The sequence below is a fragment of the Heterocephalus glaber genome, unplaced genomic scaffold (genome assembly GCF_053883595.1).
Source record: "Heterocephalus glaber isolate CG9 unplaced genomic scaffold, H.glaber_assembly_v1.0 deba00001564, whole genome shotgun sequence".
Lineage (NCBI taxonomy): Eukaryota > Metazoa > Chordata > Mammalia > Rodentia > Bathyergidae > Heterocephalus > Heterocephalus glaber.
In genome coordinates this window covers 16,028,675-16,049,688 of record NW_028258351.1, presented here as the reverse complement: position 1 = coordinate 16,049,688, position 21,014 = coordinate 16,028,675, and the positions used below count along the sequence as shown (strand labels likewise).

Below are 21,014 nucleotides of genomic sequence, written 5' to 3'. Positions count from 1 at the left end.
TCCTGAATGCTGTTTGTTTTGTTTTGAAGAAATGAAGGCGATCACCGAAGTAACCCCTGATCTGATCTTCTTTAGGGTGAGGAAATGACTAACATTGTGACTTAACAAAAAGTGTGACTTTGATGTTTTACAGTATCTTATTAGGAAACAGGTTTTCCCATGACCTTTTCTTATTTAAAATGATAGCTGAGATATAAACATTCTTTGCTACTGTTGATTAACAATGGTTATTTTAGTCCTGTAGTCTTGAATGTGCAGAATAGGCCACCAATTTATTCAATATTGTGAATAACTAGAACTTACTGTTCCAGAGTCTTATTGTAATTTATCCTCCTCATAAATTAAACTCTTAATCAGAATTCTTAAGGATTTTAAACTGTTGTGCTTGATTGCCAGTAATGTAGCTTCTTCCTTAAGGTGATACATATTTTTAACTAATCCAGTAATTTAATAAGTATTTGCTGCCAGAGACTCTTAATAGGTCTTTGGGTAACATCGGTTAAACATACAGAAACCTGTGCCCTTTTCCATTGCAGTTGGGGCAGGATAGTTAAACAGAATATAAAGTTGTAGAGTCCTCTGTGGAAAAGAAAACAGGGAAAGTAGATCAAAGAGGGAGTGCATAGGATATGGAGGTTGCAATTTAAAATAGCTTGACATCTATTTAGGTGAAGAGTGAACAATGCAGAGGGAGGATGCTTTGAAGGTCTGAAGGCCCTGCAGGGGGCATGAGCTTGAGTATTTGAGGCAGAGGACAGAACAGTTAGCTGAAGCCCAGAGATAGATGATTGAATAGAGACCAAACCATAACTAAGATCATGATGCCTTTGGAGTAGCAACATAATCAGAATTCACAATTTATGGGATGACTTTTCGTTGCTAGATGGAGGATAGTTTTAACAACGAAGATATTTTACATAGCCCTGCAGTGCACCTATTTAAATGTTTATAACTGCAACAAAACCTTCACTAACAGCCTGTTTCATGACTGCATGACTTATAGTTGAAAAACACTGCAAAACAAGACACAGTCCCCAACTTACCAAGAAGGAAGTAAAATTTAGGATTGTATATTAGAGGGAAATGAACAAATTGTAAAACAACTTGAAAGATCAGTATTTTATACACACACGCACTTGGATTTAAAAAGACCAAATCAGGCCAGGGATTTAGCTCAGTGGTTCCACCTCCTGCCTCTCAAGCCTAACGTCCTGAGTTTGATCCCCATTACCAAAAAAATGAGACCAAATCAGTGGCACCGCACCTACCTAGCAAGCTCAAGGTCCTGAGTTCGATCTCCCTGTACCACCAAAAAAAAAAAAAAGATCAAATCATCATTATTTGAAATAATTTAGAAGGCCTAACAAAGAGCCCCACTACCTGGAGGCAACTGCTTTTAGAAAAACTTTTTGGTTCAGCTCTCCTGGGGCTTTACTTGCTTCTAAGTAGCATACTTAGTGTTTATTTTTTGATTGATCAATGGTAGACATTCTCTGTTGACTTCTTGGTATCAGTCTTGCTTCTCACTGCTCTTCCTCGAGCGCCCTGTTATTTCTCTGGGGTTCTGCCTTTAGTGAGTATTCTGCTATTCTCCCTCCACCTCACCTATCAGTTTGTTTTTTTGTTTCCATCTTTGAGAACCATGAGCAAGCTACTTAGTCTTAAAAAATTTTTTTCTAATTAAAAATTAGTTTTAAATTTCTTTAGATTCTTGGATGAGGAAATAACAACACATTTTCTCATACTGGCACACTGAAGATGAAAACAAACTAAAGATTAGGCCAAGGGCCTGGGATTTAGCTTAGTGGCACCGCACCTGCCTTTGCAGGTGCAAGGTCCTGAGTTCAATCCCTGGTACCAGAAAAAAAGAAAAAAAAAAGCTTAGGTCACAGTTTTGTTTTGAGTGTGTATAGTGTATATGTTTTAAGAGTTAGATAAACCGGGTGTGGTGATGCACACCTGAAACCCCAGCGTTCTGGGAGACTGAGGCAGGCAGATTGCAAATTCATGCGCAGTCTGGGTAATTTAGTTACTTAGCAAAACTGTGTCTCAGAATTTAAAAATAAATTAAAAGGCAGGAGATATAGCTCATTTCAAAGGCCCTGGCTTATATTCTCAGTACTCTCCCTCTTTCCCCAAGAGTTAGATACATTTACAGTATTTTAATCTTAAATTATAGGCTGGGGCATGGTGGTGTATGCCTTTAATCCCAGCTATTTACCTTTAATCTTAACTACTTAGGAGGTTGAGGCAGTAGGATGGCAAATTTGAGGACAGTCTAGGCTCCCTCTGTCCTTTTCTCCCCCCTCCCCATCCCTTCTGTTATGGCTAGTTTCTAGATGTCCCACCAAAGCCTCATGCAGTTTTAAATGGGGCTGAATCTAGTGTGTGTGATTGATTCCTGGTGCTGTGCTAGGCCCGAGGGCACTAGGATTAAGGATGTGAGTGCTACTTACCCTAAGTAGTCTAAATAAGATAAAAGGGGCAGAAACACACTGTTAAGGTCTCTTGTTGTTTTTATTGTCTTTCACCACCATGTACTGTTGAACCTCTGCCATGTGCCACTCTGCCTTGGAGCCAGCTGATTATGGACTGAAACCTCTACAAACTGTAAGCTGAATATTTCCTCCTTTAACTTTGGGTGCCCAATATTTTGTCTCAGCAAGGAGAAAAGTAATTTAACAGACTCTCCTATTTTCCCTCCTCTCTCCTGCCCCCCTCCCCCCTTTTTTTTAAGACAGGGTTTCCTTATGTAGCTGGCCTTGAGCTCACTATAACCCTAGCTGACCTTGAACTCACAGTGATCCTCCTGCCTCAGCCTACTGATGGTATTACAAGCAAGCACCACCATGCCTGGCCGCCCCCCCCATCCTCCCCCCCTCCCCCCTCTCCCCCCCCCCTCCCTCTCCCTCTCCCTCTCCCTCTCCCTCTCCCTCCCCTCTCCCTCTCCCTCTCCCTCCCCTCCCCCTCCCTCTCCCTCCCTCCCTCCTCTGCTGTTCAGGCTGGCCTTGAACTTGCAGGGATCCTCTTGCCTCAGGCTCTCAAGTACTGGGATCACAGGTGTATGCGCCACCACACCCAGCTCTCCTCTAAGAATTGAATCTAGGTCCTTCTCACTGAGCTGCAACCCCAGTTCTTTTTATTTTTTAAATTTTTATTTATTTTTTTGCAGTACTGGGGATCGAAGTGCAACCAAGCCAAATTCCCAGCCCCTTTATATTTTGAGACAAGATCTTGCCAAGTTGCCCAAGTAGAACTAGAATTTGTAGTCCTCCTGCTTCACCCCCTAAATGCTGGGATTATAGGCATATACCACCATGCCCAGCGCAGCCTGGCCAATTTAGTGAGACCCTGTTTCAAAATTAAAAAGTAAAAAGGGCTGGGGATATAGCCTAACACTGTCTGGTTTCAGGCTCCAGTACCACACTGAAAATTATATATATATATATATATATATATATATATATATATATATAAAATATAAAATTATATATATTATATTCTCCCTCTTTCAGAGTATTTAAAATACATGTATAGCATGTTTTATAAATTGGTACTATGGTATTACCCATATTTTGACTTTTAAGTTGTTTAAAGTTACAAATTTTTTAAGTTGCAGCTAATGCTCTGATTTCTATCTGAAAAATATTTTGTTATCTTTGATTATTTCTCTTAGGATAAATTTCTAGGAGTGGTTATTGTTGAGTCAAAGAAGTTAAATATTTTTGAAGTTCTTACTATCACCAATTGCTGTCAACACAGTTTCACTAATTTATATTCCCACCATGAACTTCTGAAACTATTTGGTTCTACTAGGTTAAAAAGAAAATAAGTTTATTTTGAAAGTTCCCAAGAAAGTTGAACACTTGACAGGCTTGTTTTTTTTGAGACAGGGTCTCACTATGTAGTCCAGGCTGGCCTCAACTCATGGTGATCCTCCTTGCCTCAGCCTCCCCAAGTGCTGGGATTACAGGCACGCACCACCACACCCTGAAGGACTTGACAGTTTTCAGTGTGTATGTTTTAAGAGAGGGTATAAGAGTAATTTGTGATTTTTTTCTTTTTGTGGACTCTGTGAGTTAAACTCAGGGCCAGTGTGATAGGGAAGCCTTATACCACTGAGCTACATAGGCAGCCCCTGACTTTTCTTTTTTTTTTTTTTTTTTTTTGGTACGGGGGAATAAGTGCACCACCTGCAAGGCAGGCGGGTGGAACCACTGAGCTAAATCCCTGGCCCAACCTTTTCATTTTTTATGGCTATTTTTACATATAAAATTTTTATTTTACTTATTTTTTTGGTAAGGGGGATCGAACTCAGGACTTTGCGCTTGCGAGGCAGGTGCCAGAACCACTGAGCTAAATTCCTGGCCCCCAAAATTTTAATTTTTAACCATTATTTAGGCTTGTCTTGTATTTTCTTTAACACATCTGATTTTAGGAATAAGAACCATATGGGTAGTTTGAAGATAGCTTTGAATTTGGAGGTAGGAATTGTGGAGAAGTTTTTGGAAGAAACTTGACAGCATTTGCCTGAGAAACAATTGCTCTTTGGTTTGTGCTGAAAATCTACTGTGATAATATAGTTTGGATTGTAGCTACCTCCGAAATATGGCCAGTTGCCTTGTATTATAGAAGGTGTTAAATTACTAGATATTTCTGTGAAAGTACTTTATAATGAGTAAAGCTTTGTAGTTGAGATGTATAGCTCATTGCTCAGGGTAATCTGGCTAAACTAGTCTTTCCACGGAGAGGTGGATATATGATACTTAACCTTTTTCCTGATGAGTCATGGAATGTCAGCCAGGGAATTTCTCACTATTTGGCATAATTCTGCTAGGAACTTTTACTGGTGATAGTTGAGTTCTTTTCAAGGAAAAATTAATTTACTTAGATTTTAGACTAAGAGAACTTACTGACATTTTAGGCTATTTATAAATAGTTGCATATTATAAATATATTTTTTAAAGCTATACCTTTTAGAAAGCCTAAATGGTAATGGACTAGGCAGCGTACTAAAAAAAAATGTTACATTGAGAAGAGAGCAATTGATTTATGAACTGGTTACAAAAGATGAGTCATAGTGTTTTGAAGAAACTCCTATCTTCAGTGGTTGTGGATTTTTTTGTTTTGTTTTGTTTTCTGGGAGACAGTGTCTTGCTATGTAGTTCAGGCTGCCTCGAACTCACTATGTAGTCTAGGCTGGCCTCCTGCCTCAGCCTCCCAAGTGCTGGGATTACAGGTGTGTGCCACCACACCCAGGTTGTTTGTTGAAATTCTTAACCATAAAAATGTCTTGAAATTTTAGTGTATTAAAGTCTTTAAAATATAGGAATAATACCTTTTTCTGAGAAGTTGCTTAATAGTGGAAAGAGAAGACTCTTAGTCTCATTTTACACGAATACAATTACTTATGGTTTTGGTGTATTTTTTTACTCTAGCCTTTTTTTTTTTTTTGGTATTGGGGATTGAATTTGGGATCTTGCGCTTGCGAGGCAGGCTGTGGAACCACTGAGCTAAATCCCCAGCCCTAGGGTTCTTTGTTTTGTAGCAGAAACCAATGCCTGGATGTAATGAACCAGGAAGTAACAGGCATCACAGTGTCCTTTTATTCTGTTTTATTTCATCTCTTGTAGTCAGGGCTCAGGGCATCGAATTCAGATCAAAATCTTAACACATTATTTACTGCATCTTAGACATTGCTATTGTCCGTTAGTCAAAATATTTGTTAATTAATTTGACATTTATTAAGCCATTCAACACAGGAAAGAGATTTTAAGTGTGCATAAGGTATTAACATGCTTATTGCAGAAAATCCAATATGTTACTACTTGGGAGAACAAAAATAATTGCAGCTTGTACATTTACTCAAAAAATTACTTTTGTGTGATAAGTATTCCTACTTCTATTTGCTTTCTAAATATAACACCAGGTTATCCTATGCCCTCATTCTAATTCTGGTTCTCAGCAGGGAGAACTGAACTAGCCACGATTCTAGTCCAGACTTTACAGTCCCATTTTATAAAATGATGGCTTGGAACTTGGTGGAATTTGATATCATTTCCAAACCTAAGAAGTCTGTTTGTTGATCTATTTGGAGTTATTTCTACTGTATCTTTAACAGTGAGAATTATGGTATTGGCTTCCTTGCACTGCACACAGACTAAAGTGGGCCTTTCATCTGGGGAGGAGCTGCACAGAAAACAAAGGAGAAAGCGTTCCTGTAGAAGGAAGAGAAGGCAGATTTGTTCCCAGAGGTCACATACTAAGGCAAGGATGGCAAATGTCTCATGTGTTTGCTTGAGTGAGAAATTTTGAGTTTGTGATTGGTTTTTAATGGTGTTTGTTTTTGGATGTGGGCCACATCAAATGCTTGAAGGTAGGATTTGCTGCAGAGGGAGGTAGGAAAACGCTTTGCTTCCATCTGATGTGCTCTACATTTATCTAGTTTATATATTGCACTTTTCTTTTTGGTTATAGTACAATACAATGGAAGGCACATAACAAAATTATTTTTCTTTTTTGTAGTACTGGGGTCGAACTCGGGGTCTCATACATGCTATAGGCAAGTTCTATACCCCTGAGCTACATCCCCACCCCTAAAATTTACCACCCTCCCACTGGGATTGAACTCAGGGCCTTTGCTCTGAGCCCCCTGCCTCCCCAGGGTCTTGGTATGTAGTCCAGGTGGAGATCCTCCTGCCTCCACCTCCACCCCCCTTAGTGCTAGGATTACAGGGGCTGTGTTACCATGATCACCTTATTTTAACATTGTTGAGCAGTCATCACCACTATTCTACTTCAGAGTTTTTTCAGATCTCCAGATGAAACTTTGTACTCTTGTATCTCCAGCCATGGTAGTTTCCTTTTGTGTCTGTAAAGGTTTATTTTGTTTTTTTTTTTTTTTTGGTACTGGGGATTGAAGTTGGGACCTTGCCCTTGCAAGGCAGGTTGCAGAACCACTGAGCTAAATCCCTGGCCCAGCATAAAGTTTTCAGAGTTCATGTTATAGAATGTATCATAATTTCATTCCTTTTTAAAGCTCAATAATATTACATTGCATATATATATATATACACACACACACACACACATATATATATATATACACACATTTTGTTTATGTATTCATTTGTTAATGAACACTTGAGTTTTTCCAACTTTTTGTTTCTGTTAATGATGCTGTGTATGAAGATAAGTATACAAATATCTATTTGTGTTCTGGCTTTTAATTACTTTCTCTAATCAGAAGTCAAATTGCTTAATCTATATTTAATTTTTGTTTTTTTGAGACTGAGACCTACTATGCAGCTTAGCCTTGAATTGAGGATCCTCCTGTTTTAGCCTGTGTAGAATACTCAGGGATCTGTTAATCTCCCCTCCCCTCCCCAATCCCCCCCCCTCTATTTTTTGAGAGAGTGTCTCACTATGTATGTAGTTCAGGGTGGCCTTGAACTCACTATGTAGCCCGGGGTGGCCTCCAACTCCCAGTGATCCTCCTGCCTCAGCCTCCTAGGTGCTGGGATTACGGCCGTGCACCACCATGCCTGGCCCTTCCCACCTCATCCCCAACAGGGTCTCACTATGTAGTTCATGCTGGCCTTGCACTGTGTTGTGCAGGCTGGCCTCGAAGTCCCAGCAGTCCTCCTGCCTCAGCCTCCTCAGAGCTGCATGTGCCACCACACCAGACATCTGTTAATTTCATTCTGTAGTGCATTAGACAAGTGCTATAAAGTTTAAAAAACAATAATATTTAAAAGATACATAGTGGATACAAACAGCATTAACAAAAATAAAATAAGGCAATTAAAATAATGGTAAATAATTAAAGATTTACCCGTGTCACTATTGCTACGAAGTCAAAGAGAGTTCATTGATGGAGTCTGGTTCATTGTGTCTTAATCCAAGGAGCTACTGAATAATCTCTTTCTTTTAAGATTGCAGAGGGGATGGTTAAGAGCTATCTACCAGACCAACAGGATTAAAAAACCTACAACCCTTCGGAATTTTGTTCCCTTTTATATTCTTATTGATTGTGATTTACACCATATCCTAATGTGTTATCCTGAATTTTTGAATGTTCGTGTCATGATGGGACTTAACTGCCACAACCATTATATATATTGTCAGCATGATGTAAAGCAACAGCTGCTTCTTTGTCTCCTTTTCCTCTTTTTCCCTCTTCTTCTTCCTCCTCCTTTCTTCCTCTTTCTCCTCTTTGTTCTTCTCTTCTCCTCCATCCTCTTTCCATTCTTTCTCTTTCTGTTTTTCTTTCTCCTCTTGCTCTCTGAGGTACTGACAATTAAAACCAAAGGCTTTGCACTGGGCTACCCCCCCACGCACACACACAGGGTCTGGGTATGTTACTCATGGGGGATCCTCCTGCCTCAGACTCCCAAAGTGTAAATCTTTTTTAAAGATTTGGCAATAAGTATTTGTGATTGATTCCTTTCTTCCTTTTTTTCTACTAAAAATGAACATTAAGTTGATCAAGATTTTTGGTAGGAACTTCTAGTTTTCAGTATTATCACTGTCCATTCAATCTAGAGTTCTTGGTGTGATCTAAGTTTTTTTCCCTGATGATTTCTTCAAAATTTTGGTACTCAGCAATAGATTGAGACACCATTTTCTTAGGCATTTCATTCATTTTTAGGAGGTAGGGTGAATTGAAGTGCCTTAGTACCATAGCACTTCTTAAAATTTTATCCTGTGTCAGAAATTGCATGAATAATTGTATTAAGCTTGTGATGGCTCCTTACTGTTGCTGTGTGGGTTGCAATAATAGTGCAGTTATCAGGAGGCGAAAAGACAATACAATTAAATATCACTGGAAAGATATCCCAAGACATTTGTCTCATTAAAAGAGGCTTGCCTGCCGGCCTCTACTTCCCTTTCTTCCCCTGGAGAACCCAAGCTTCTGAGTTACTGAGCTACATCCCCAACCCTTTTTATTTTTTATCTTGAGACAGTCTTGCTAAATTGTCCAAGCTGGGATTATAGGCATGTGCCACCTTGCCCAGACCAACTTTTTTTAATGTATGTGCTTTTTGGGGGGGCCTCTTAACATACACTCAGTTGTGTTTTCATAGGATATCTAGGGTTTTTTTTTTTTGCTTAACATGGATAAAGTGGTCACTATGAGTATAGAGTTCAAATGCCTTTCCAGTAAAAGTTTTATTGTACACAAACCATTTCTGATCAGGCAGCTGGGCTCTCTCTTTTGCTAATGTGATTATAAGGCGGAAAAAAATACAGCAAATATAGGGATTTGAATTTGGGAAGTGTATATATTAGTGCCACTGTAGAGCATGGTCTGAGGGAGGAGTTTAAGTTAAGAGGATATACATAGGAAAGTGAACTAATGTTACCATAGCACAGCTATTTCCACAGTCATATTTGTTATTCCCCTCTGTGGAAGACCTGTTGGATTGGAACTGGCATGGCCTGCAATTTAGATTATTTTTTCCTTTAAGTCAACAGAGAAGTTGAGCCTAGTTAGAGGAAGTAGTGAAGGAATGAGCATTGTGCTTCAGTGTACATTTGTGAGCATGCATTTGGCATATTATTTGTAGCTGTAGTTAATTTAAAACTATAAATAAGATAACTGACTGGTTTTATCTGGAATGGAATATTTTAAACTTAGGGATTTCTTTTATTAAATCTACAAAGTTTTAAAAATAAATGTTTGTTGAACTAGTCACAAAATTGTCTTCACATTCTGCCAGCATTGAATTTAGAGTGAACCCTTGGTTCCTTGAACTGTCCTCCAGAACACCCAGTGAAAGTCCAGATGTCATAAGTTGTAACACCCTCTCTCTGAGATACCCCTTGCTGCAGTGAATAATAAACCCAACTTGTTCAACTATTGGTGTGCTCCTCACTGCAAGACATAGACAGCATCTAACATGATGTATAATAAAAGTGTTGTTCACAGACATATTTCTTTCAATACATTAAGCGATTTTTTTTGTACTTAGGAATAAAAATGCATAAGACTAAAAAAAATTTGTCAGTTCATCAATGAGGAAGACCATGAAAGGACTGTCTGCTTTGACTGAAAGCAGGAACAGGGTGGATATGAATGTCTTCACTATTGAGTTTTCATTGATAGTTAAAAATTTAAGTTTTGGGCTGGGGATTTAGCTCAGTGGTTCCGCTGCCCACCTTGCAAGCGCAAGGTCCCAAGTTCAATCCCTGGTACCAAAAAAAAAAATGTTTTGATTAAGCTGGTTGTTCACATTGATAATACACTGTTACATAGCCTTAAAAAATATTTAAGAACACAACAAAAGGTTTGGTGGAAGGCAGTTTCTTGCTTTACTATATTTGGAATGGGATTTATGATTGGTTTTATTTTATCATTGGTCTTATATAACAGCTGCTAAAAGCTAAGTAAGATAAGCTACACAAAATTATAATGAGTTGGCAGAATTTAGGATGCTTTTATTATGGTGATAAAGTTTTTTGTTTGCTTTTTTTTTTTGAGACAGGATCTTGCTATATAGTCCAGGCTGGCCTTAAACTCACTACGAACCCTAGGCTGGCCTCAAGCTTGTGGTGATTCTCCTGCCTCAGCCTCCTGATAGCTGGAATTCTAGGCATGCACTACACTTGGCTTTTCTGTTTATTTTTGCATGCCATTTCAAATTTTTATCTGCTTGTTGGTTGCTAACTTACATAATTGATGAGAGTTTGCATGTTGTCAATATCAAGTGCTCCACAGTCCCTTAAACTCTGTAGGTTAGAATTCATGGAAGGCAGGGGCAAGGAGGACAGTGATGGAAAGGGGACATGATATAGTTCGTGACATGGAAAGGGGACATGTTATCCTAACTTTCGTTTGATGACATAACTGCATGTGATTTCTTTGTGAAATCATTTCTTCTATCCATTTTAAGCCGGGAAAATGAAGTTAAACCAAACCACTAGTGAGCATAAGAACTAGAAGTTTTCTGTTGGCTTTGGATCCAGCTCTCTTGCTCTCTTTTTTTTGGTACCAGGGATCGAACTCGGGACCTTGTGCTTTCGAGGCAGGCGGTGGACCCACTGAGCTAAATCCCTGGCCCCTCTCTCTTTTTGGAGACAGGGAGGGACTTAACTATATAGTCTAGGCTGGCCATGAATTGGCTGGCTGTGGTCTTCCTGCTTCCCAATTGCTTGGATTACAGGTGTGTACCACCATGCCTGGCTCACTTTCACTTTTATTAATATTTTTGAAAAGCTTCACTACTAGTTCTTTACCTAAAATAAACTTTTCCTATTTATAAAAGCTAGCATTGTAGAAAATTAGAGGAATTTAAGATGCTTAATTTTTATTTTTCAAATGAATTTAGGGCTGGGCTATTTAGGCTTCAGTAGCCACAATGAAAATGTATGTAACTCATGCCCCTACCTTCCTGGTATGGTGGGTGGAACCCAAGGTCTCATGCATGCTAGCCAAATGCTTATTCTAATACTGACCTACATCCCAAGACATTTTTTTCTTTTCTTTCTTTCTTTTTGTTTTTTTTGTTTTTTGGTACTCGCGATCGAACTCAGGTCCTTGCGCCTGTGAGGCAGGCGGTGGAACCACTGAGCTAAATCCCGGCCCTCTTTTTTTTTTTTTTTTTTTTTAAGACAAGGTCTGGTTTATTTGCCCAGGCTAGCCTTGAACTTGAGATCCTCTTGCTCAACCTTCCAAGTAGCTGGGATTACAGGTCTGTGCCACCACACCTGACACTTTTTCCCCCAAAGTTTGCCTTTAAAAGTCTTTCCTTGCTTTATATTTCTTCTTCCAAGTCTTTAAAAAATGATACTGTTTCTTTGAGATTTTTTAATGAAGTTTTCCTGGATTTTATATGTATATATATATTAAGTGGTTGAAGTGAACTTGAAGCAAATTGAAATGAAAGTTTAAGAATCTGTTAGGAAAACTTTGAATGTGATACTGTTCTTTCAGTTGAGGATAAGGAGGCATGGTAAGGAGATGTAAATTTCACGTGGAGATTACTAAAAACAGTGGTAGGTAATACACTGTTACATGAAGTAGAGTAACTCACCTAGTTTTATTGGGCACAACATGTAGATAGGAGATAAAGACAGGGTAGTAAGTAAAAGGAAACTGGGTTTTGAAAAATTTATATTGAGGAACCTTAATTTGAGCAATACTTAAAAGTCAGGATGAAGTAAAGTGATCAGTGATTCTCATGCTCAGGTAGTAATGATAGGAATATCATTACTATGGTCCTCCATATCCCTGGCATCCCTGGAAATAAATTCCCCTGGTTTCCTATCCCTAGAGTGGTCTGATCCCTGCCACCCCTGGCTGAGAGTCACACCCCCCCAGGTGATGTGGTTGCTGGTAGAAGGAATGCTGAGAGCCACTGTAACATAGTAGAGGAAATTGGATTAGAGTCTATCTGAGATACAAACTTTAAAAAAAATTATTCTCCAAATGATCAGAAAGTATTCTTAGTTGGAAGTGATAGGAATTGAACTAAACTTAGTTCAGACAAAAGATGAAATATAGGTCACCAACCCCTTTGTGGAACCCCCTCCCCCCCATAGAGATTGAACCTAGAGCCTAACTGAGCTACATAGCCAACCTTTTTTAAACTTTTGAGACAGAGGACACTAGGACACTAAATTGATCAGGCTAGGCTTGAATTTGTGATCCGGCCTCAGCCTTCCACAGTGCTGGGAGTACAGGTGTGTGCCACCATGGCTGGCTTGGAAATTTTTATTCTGAACCAAGTTTATAGAAGGGCAGGAGCAGTACCAGGATTAAGAAACCAGAATCCTGTTTGAACCTTTTTTCTATTGTTTTCTCATCTTTTTGGCTTTATTCTCTCATACCAGCTTTTTCCTTGAGATTTGAACTGTGGCTGTTAGCAGTGCCAAGGCTTTAATAATGCCATTTAAGAATTCACATTGAGTTCTACCGCCTGCCTTGCAACTGTAGGTACCCAAGTTTGATCCCTGGTACCAAAAAAAAAAAAAATTTTTCACATTGAGTCTTAACCAAAGTCAGAACTACAGAATAGGGGGTTCACTTTTTATATGCACTCTCTATTCTTTTTAGTTTTATTCTTTTGTTTGTTTTTGCTTTTGAGACAGGGTCTTACTCTGTAGTTCAGGCTGGCCTTGAACTCACTGTGTACCCCAGGCTGGCCTCGAACGAACTCACAGAGATCCTCCTGCCTCACAGTGCTGGGATTACAAGCATGCAGCACCACGCTGGGCCCTTTCTAGTTTTTTTCTAAGACTAGAAACTAAGATAACTGTATCTTAGCAAATTTGCTCATGCATTTTTATTACTTTTACTTATCCTAGTCCTAATTAGTCATTACTCTCACGGACATTTCCTTGTCCTTGGTTTTCTTTTTCTTAATGGCCAACAGTGACTTCTAGATTCATAGCATGCTCATGCTCATTTAATAGTCATATGGCATGCTAGGATTTGAAGTCTTAACACACAGAAAAAAATGCATAAATATAATAAAAAGCTTTACATTATCACTACCCCAGAATCCATCTCATGCCTCCTCCCAAATAATATTCTCACTTCCCCTGGAGGGAAGGGAGGGAAGGAGAAAAACTATGTTCTGGTTTCAAATATTACTGATTAGTTTTGCCTCCTTTACAAGTTTAAAATTTTGTTTTGGCATTCATGACTTTTTTGAGAAAGGGAGATCTTTTTATCTCTTTCTAACTCTAATTGTGTCTCCAGGTAGCATATAGAAAGACTTTTTCTTTGCTGCCACATCACAACTCTGATGTAATACTTTAGGAATATAAATCAAAACCTAAGTGTGGGTCTTTCTTGGTTTAAGAATTTGGCTCAAGCAAGTTGCATTTTCATGTATTTTTAGTTGTTTTGTCTTTTGTTTGCAATTGCTTGTTTCCTTGTGTGTTTCTCTTTTCTTTGATATAAAATAACATTGTATTAACATTTTCATCTGTTAATTGTTGCAAATACTTTTTTGTATACTGTAGTTTGTTTTTACAGTTTACTGCCGTATCATACTTACAATATTTTTGAGTAGTATAATGTAACTTAAATTTGCATCTCAGTCTCCACTTGTGGTTGTGTAAAAAAAGTGTATATTTTTAGTTTAGTTTTAGATGTATATCTAATCCATCTGTACTTGGATGTAGTGAGTTACTCATGTTAACATTTAATTGCAGATAGGGTGTTTCAACATCTTTCAGCCTTCCCCATTAAAAAACTTGCTTGAATTTCACTTACCTGTGGCTACTGCATTTTTCCATCTACCCTCAAACTTTTAGAAAAAAAGTTTCCACTTGTAGTTTTCCACTTCACTGTCTTTTCATCACCTTCCTGTTGCCTGCATCATTTAGCTTTATTAATATAATGAAATTGCTTACACCAAAGGCAGCATTAGCTTTATTTTTTGCTGAACACAATGGGCCAAATTTAGACCCCCTCTTTCCTGGGTAGTATTTTATTTAAAAATTTGATTGATTGATTGATTGATTGAGACAGGTTCTCACTATGTAGTTCAGCCTAGACCTGAACTTACTGTGCTGTGATTACAGGCATGCGCCATCATGCCTGGCCATTGTGTATTTATTGTTGTCAACTTTCTCCTTGCCATGCATCTCCTTTGATATAAATTATTTGTTTTATTTTATTCTTCTGGCTTACATACTTGTCTTCTCAGTCACTTATGCAGTCCTTTTTTTTTTTTTAATCTCCTAAATATTGGTAATTTTTAAGAATTCATTCAGTCACATCTCTGATTAATTGATTTAGTGAGACTAGAGATTGAGCCCAGGGCCTTTTTTTTGAGCTATAGCCCCAGTGGGCTGGCCTTGATCTCAATATGTAGCCCAGACTGGCCTCAAACTCACAATGATCCTCCTGCCTCAGCCTCTCAAGTGCTGGGGTTAAAGGCATGTACCATGCCCAGCTATTTTTTTTTTATTTTGAAGCAGGTTCTTGCTGAATTGCCAGGTTGGGCTTGAACTTACAGTCCTCCTGCCTCAGTTTCCCAGTGTGCTGGGATTCCAGCACCTGGGCATCCTCTCCAGTTTAGATTTATATTTATCCTGGTGTGATCCCATCAATCTTATAATTTCAGTTATCAATAATATTCTTTAGCTCTCAAGACTAGTTCAGATTTCTTTATTACTTTATTTGGCTGTGTCCAGGGATTGAACCCAGGGACTTGCACATGTTCAGCAACTGTTCTGTTATTGAGCTCCATTCCCAGTCTTTTATTTTTATTTTTATTTTTTTTGGTACTGGGGATCGAACTCGGGACCTTGCGCTTTCGAGGCAGGCGCCGGAACCACTGAGCTAAATCTCCGGCCCTAGTCTTTTTTAATTTTGAGAGAGGTGGTGCTAAGATGTCCAGCCTGGGGCATAACTGTCTGTCTCCCCGGTAGCTGGAACAGATACATGCCACCACACCTGGCTAAGATTTTTAATTTTTTAACTAACACCCCCCGCCCCCATTCTTTTTAATTTATTTAGGATTTTTGAGACAGGGTCTTGCTTTGTAGTTGAGGCTGACCTTGAACTTGGTCTGTAGTCCAATCTGCCTTCAAACTCACAGATCCTCTTGCCTCAGCCTCCTGAGTGCTGGGATTACAGGGGTGTGTCACCACACCTGGCAAAAGTAAAATGTTTGATGTTCTGCTGCCTTGTGTTATTTGCATGAAATGAGGAATGAACACAATCATGCCTGTAGGAGAAAAGCATGGGAAGAATATGCCAGTTTCAGAACTTAGAGTATATTGACAAAAGTGAAAAGCAATTATATCTGTTTTGTTGTTGTTTTGAGACAGAGTCTTGTTAATGTAGTTCAAGGTGACCTTGAACTCACTTTGTACTCCAGGCTGGCCTCAAACTATCATCAATCCCACCTCAGCTTCCTGGGTGCTGGGGATTACAGGCATGTACCACCACACTTGGCAATTATATGCTTTATGGGATGTATAAGGAAATTTTCAGGGGTAATTGCAAAGTTTCCTCACCTACATTTATAAAACTTAAAAGTGTGGGGGATTTAGCTCGGTGGTTCCACCACCTGCCTTGCAAGTGCAAGGACCCAAGTTTGGTCCCCGGTACCAAAAAAAACCCCCCAAAAACTTAAATGGACTTCTGTTGGAAAATGCAACAGCCAGGTGATTTCTGGAGAAATTATAGAATCTTTTATAAGATGCTTATGTATGATATTAGAGAAAATGATCTGTGTAAAAATAATTGTCCCTTTCCATTCTTTGAGGATTGGCTTCAAGAACTCCCTTAGATAGCAACATCTGTATGTGAATGCTCCAGTCTGAGCAGTCTTTGAAGATAACTGTCCCGATTGCATTTGTCTGTGCTACACTGCATCTTTCAGTTGACAGTAAGATGAGGCTTTCCATTTATATTAGTCACTTCACTATCACTAGGACCTAATACTTGAGACAACTTAGAGGAAAGGTTTAATTTGATTCACAGTTTAAGGGATTTAGTCCATGGTTGGCTGATTCCAAGTCAGAAACATCATGGTGAAGAAACTGCTCACCTCATAGCAGCTAGGACTCAGGAGGAGATATACCTTCAAAAGGTATGCCCTTAGTGACACCTCTTCCTAACAGAATATTTAGCTATGAACTCATAATTCATGCATGTGAGCATGGCACCCCATAATCCAGTCACCTTCCAGAAGCCCTGCCTCTGAACATATGAGACTTTTGGGAGACAATATGCTTTATTTATTTATTTATTTATTCATTTATTTATTCAGGTAGCCGGGATTGAACTTGGAACTGTGAGCACGTGGTGGAACCACTGAGCTAAATCCCCAGCCAAGAAAATGTGTTTTAAAATGGCTATTTAAAAGTAAAAATGTGTTTTGACATGCAATACTGATTTTAGCTAATTGTGAAAATCTATTTTGCTTATCAGGCAAAAATATTAGACATAAAAAACCTTAAATTTTGAGAAAAGAAGTGCTTCATGTTTAAATATAAACTTTTGCTCTTGGCTCCCTATATGTTTCACTGCCATGTTGGAATGTAAAATCCTAGACATTGAAATAACACCATCTCTGATTCCTTGAAGATTTACTGCCTTCTTCTCAGTTACCAGCACACTTTGTTCAGTCTTTCATAGCACTCTGTATTGTATTACACTTGCTTCCATGATTAGATGATGGCAGGTGTTACATGAGAATCAGGTACCTGCTCAGATTCCCAGCATGTTCTTTCTGAGCCTATCTCTTTTTCCACTTCCCAGTTTGAGCCAGCAAACCCTCAGCCCTCCTTGGGAGGTAAAACAATTGATAACATTGTTGATGTTCACCATCACTGCTATATAATTTAAGTATGTGGAGTTCATTGAAAGTCAATTATACTACACTAAAGCTACTGAAAAAAATCTTTGCTGGGCATGGTGGCACATGCCTGTAATCCCAGCTACCAAGGAAGCTGAGTTGGGAGAATTATAAGCCTACACAACATAGTGAGACGCCATCTTAAAAAAAATTCTCATGTGATCAGTCCATCATTAATGGATAATTTGTTTACTTTATAAAGCCCTTTGTCCCCAGAAATCATTTAGGATCTACATCCCTCTTTAACTGTTCCTTCAAGATCTCTCCTTTCCTATGCCCCCCACCTCACTTTTCTGTCCACACCTATCATCCTTTATCCACACCAGAAAACTCTCTTTAAAAGGGAAAAACCTCATGTTGCCACAGCCATCACTGATGAGCTACTCCTGGGTGCTGGTAGCTGTGGCCAGCAGAGGGATCAACACACATAGGCCCAATGGAGTCCCCACTCCCTGTGCTTACAGTGGTGGATCACATGAAAATACCAACTGGAGACATTGTCTCTGGACTATAGAGGCACATCAAATAGATAAACACGTTAGTATAAATGACAGTCATATAAAATGAGAAGGTATTTTAGGCACTGTTAGTATTTTCTGAAAGTATGCCTTGAAGACCATAGCATAAGAATTACCCTTCCTGTTTTCATTTCTAGTACCTCTGAAGGATGAGTATGGATATTTGCTTTTAACAAGTTGTTGTTGTTTTTCCAAGTTGTTGTTTTTTAAAAGAAGGTCTGGTTGTGAAGTTCTGGCTGGCCTTGACTTCACTGTGTAGCCCAGGCTGCCCTTGAATTTGTAGCGATCCTCTTGTCTCAGCCTCCCAAGTACTGGGATTGTAGGCTTGTTCCACTACGCCCGGTTTAACAAGCTATTTTAAGTTTTTCTTTTTTTTGTGGTACCAGGGATCGAACTCAGGACCTTGCGTTTGCGAGGTAGGTGCAGTGCCACTGAGCTAAATCCTCAGCCCCTTAACAAGCTATTTTAAAGACCACTATAGGAGTATCTAGAGTGCTAAGAGCTTGCTTAGCCACCAGGATAGAAGTAAGATGGTAGAAGTTGATTTTTTGAATAGTCTGCTTTACCCATTGCCTTCTTGTAGTGTGGAAATGGAAATGTTTTGGCCATTAGGTAGCATTTTGTCTGGCAAGGTATATCCATTTCACAGTTTGAAATTAAAACATGTAGGCTCAACTCCTGTAAATTACCTTTTGGGGAGAAGATTATATATATGCTTGAAAGTTTTGATCAAATTTTTCTTTATTTGCAGAACTCAACAAAAATCCAGTGGAAGGCTTTTCAGCAGGTTTAATAGATGACAATGATCTCTACCGGTGGGAAGTCCTTATTATTGGTCCTCCTGATACACTTTAGTAAGTATAATGGAACTTAGATCTTCAAAATTTACTGATATTAAAACTACTTCAGCAAACTGAAATGAAATTATTTTTTAAAGGGCAGGTGAAATGACTGTGTCCAGTGTAGTTTGTACTGAATTTGATCACGTCTAGGGGTTCTGTGTTCTGTTTGAAGCTCTAATGTCTAAAGCCTGTTGCTCTTAAAACTCAGTTTCAGAATGTTACAGAAATACTGTTTCAGAAATACTGTTTCAGAAATTCAAACACTCTTGATACTTGGATAAGTTTATTTCTATAAAATTACCTTATTGCAAGGTTATATAAAAATAGTACTTTTTTACTTACATACCAGAAATTAAAAGATTAATTTTGCCAGTATCAGGGAAGAAGAATTTTTCCCTCATCCCTTTACTTGTGCTTACTGTGCCGTGACCCCAGAGGGAACATCATAATACTAAGGAGCAAGGCTTTACCACTCTTAACACCTTATCGGTTTAGTAAAGCATGGCATTACATATTTCTGGGAGATTTTCAAACAGGTGTATTGTATATATCAGTGTTTTTTGAAGACTGGAGAGAACTTTCAAGATCATCTATTTTAGTGGCTAATTGGATCTTCACAGAATAGTGGTTAGAGAAAAAGTGTTCTGACCCAAGTTACTGTTACGGTACAAAAATGATATATTAACTAACTTATTACCAGTTTTTGAGCCAGTGATTTAAAGATACAAATTGGAATGTATTGGTACCAAAGAGCAATAGAAAAAGAATTTTCTTAAATATGTCATGTGGCACATTTCTAGATTTAAAAAAAAAAGTCTATTTTCTGGTCTATTTACAAACTAACTTAAATTTACTATCATTTATTATTCTATAAGGTTGAGTTATCACTTCCTGATGGTGGCTACTGGTATAAGTTCTATGCTTTTTATAGAAGTTGAAGTATTGCAGGGGTGGGGGTGTTGATGAAATAATTTTCTCAAAGCCAGACAGTCCACCACAGGGATAGATCTAGATCTTGGGTTTCTTAGGGACAAACTTCCTCACTCAGCTTTGTTCCTCAGTGGTACTAAATGGGGAAGGATTTAGATGCATCAGATATTCTTTTGTGATGGACAAGTAGTTACTTTTTTGTTGTTGTTGTTAAGATGATAACCCTCACCACCACCAGTTGGTGGAAAAAAGTATTCTATACCAGGGCACACTAAGACATACAGAATGGAGCTATAGTGTGGATGTTTTCTGAAGCCTGAAAAAAAGATTTATACTTTGTCATAACTATTGACAATTAGAATTTTTGCTGATACATTTTTTGATGTCATGTTTGTATTGGTTAAGTTTTACAACCTGAGATGGCTTAAGGGTTTTTGGGCAGATAAGAGTAGTCATTGAAAATCATCTTAGAAATAGTCCCCCACAACGTTTTTGTTATTTGAAAGCAAAATGTTTAAGTTCTGCACTGTGTATATAAATAATCTAGTCTATGAACTTAATGAAATTTGTATCAGTCCTGCATTTGTTTTAGCCACAGTGCCTCAGGGGAGACATTGTAGTAACATTTCAGTGATGAGAATCTAGGTAGTTTTGTTGTAGCTATAAGATGGAAATCCCCCCTAAACCCATTTTTGTTTTTTTGTTTTTTGGTACCAGGGATCGAACTCGGGTCCTTGCGCTTGCGAGGCAGGTGGTAGAACCACTGAGCTAAATCCCCGGCCCCTAAACCCATTTTTGTACAACGCATTGGTAAGGACCCAGTGTTTAGCTTTAACTCTTAAGGGCTCACTGCATTTTTACATCTTTTTCATGAAGCTGTTGCAAGTATTATTAGCTGGTCCATGTAAACCTTCCATTCCTCCAGCTTCATCAAAGACAGCCACTTTGTAATTCCATTCTAAAGAACAGGTCATTTTTTTCACTGAGAAAGCCCATTTTTGGTCTTCATTATACCTCTGCATTATGTACTTGCTGATGAGATACATTGGTGGCCACTTGCAGTGTGACTTTGAGACAGATAGTTACCATGAGGATTAATTTAGTCATTATACTTACTGATGTAGAGCACCACCACTGGGGATCAAATCCAAGGCCTTTGCACTGAGCCAAATCCCTGGGTCTTAAAATTGTTTTTAAAAAATTGAGTCATGGCGGCCGGGGATTTAACTCTGGTTTCGCTGCCTGCTGCGCAAGCGCAAGGACCAGAGTTCAATCCCCAGTACCAAAACAAAACAAAAAAAAATTGAGTCATGGTCTTGCTAAGATAACTGGGCCAGGCTCAAATTTGGACTCCACCTGCCTCAGCCTCCTAGAATGCTGGGATTGATTACAGGTGTGTA

The 21,014-nt window shown here is 38.7% G+C and overlaps 1 protein-coding gene across 4 annotated transcripts in view; it reads left to right on the top strand.

Moving 5' to 3' along the window:
• Positions 1-21,014, top strand: part of Ube2g1 (ubiquitin conjugating enzyme E2 G1) — an 83,957-nt gene that overhangs the window by 37,218 nt on the left and 25,725 nt on the right. For all 4 annotated transcript variants that reach the window (XM_087192007.1, XM_021238277.2, XM_087192006.1 and 1 more), the window contains exon 2: positions 18,594-18,696. In XM_087192007.1, coding sequence (XP_087048133.1) covers positions 18,594-18,696 — 103 coding nt within the window. The remainder of the gene's footprint in view (positions 1-18,593; positions 18,697-21,014) is intronic.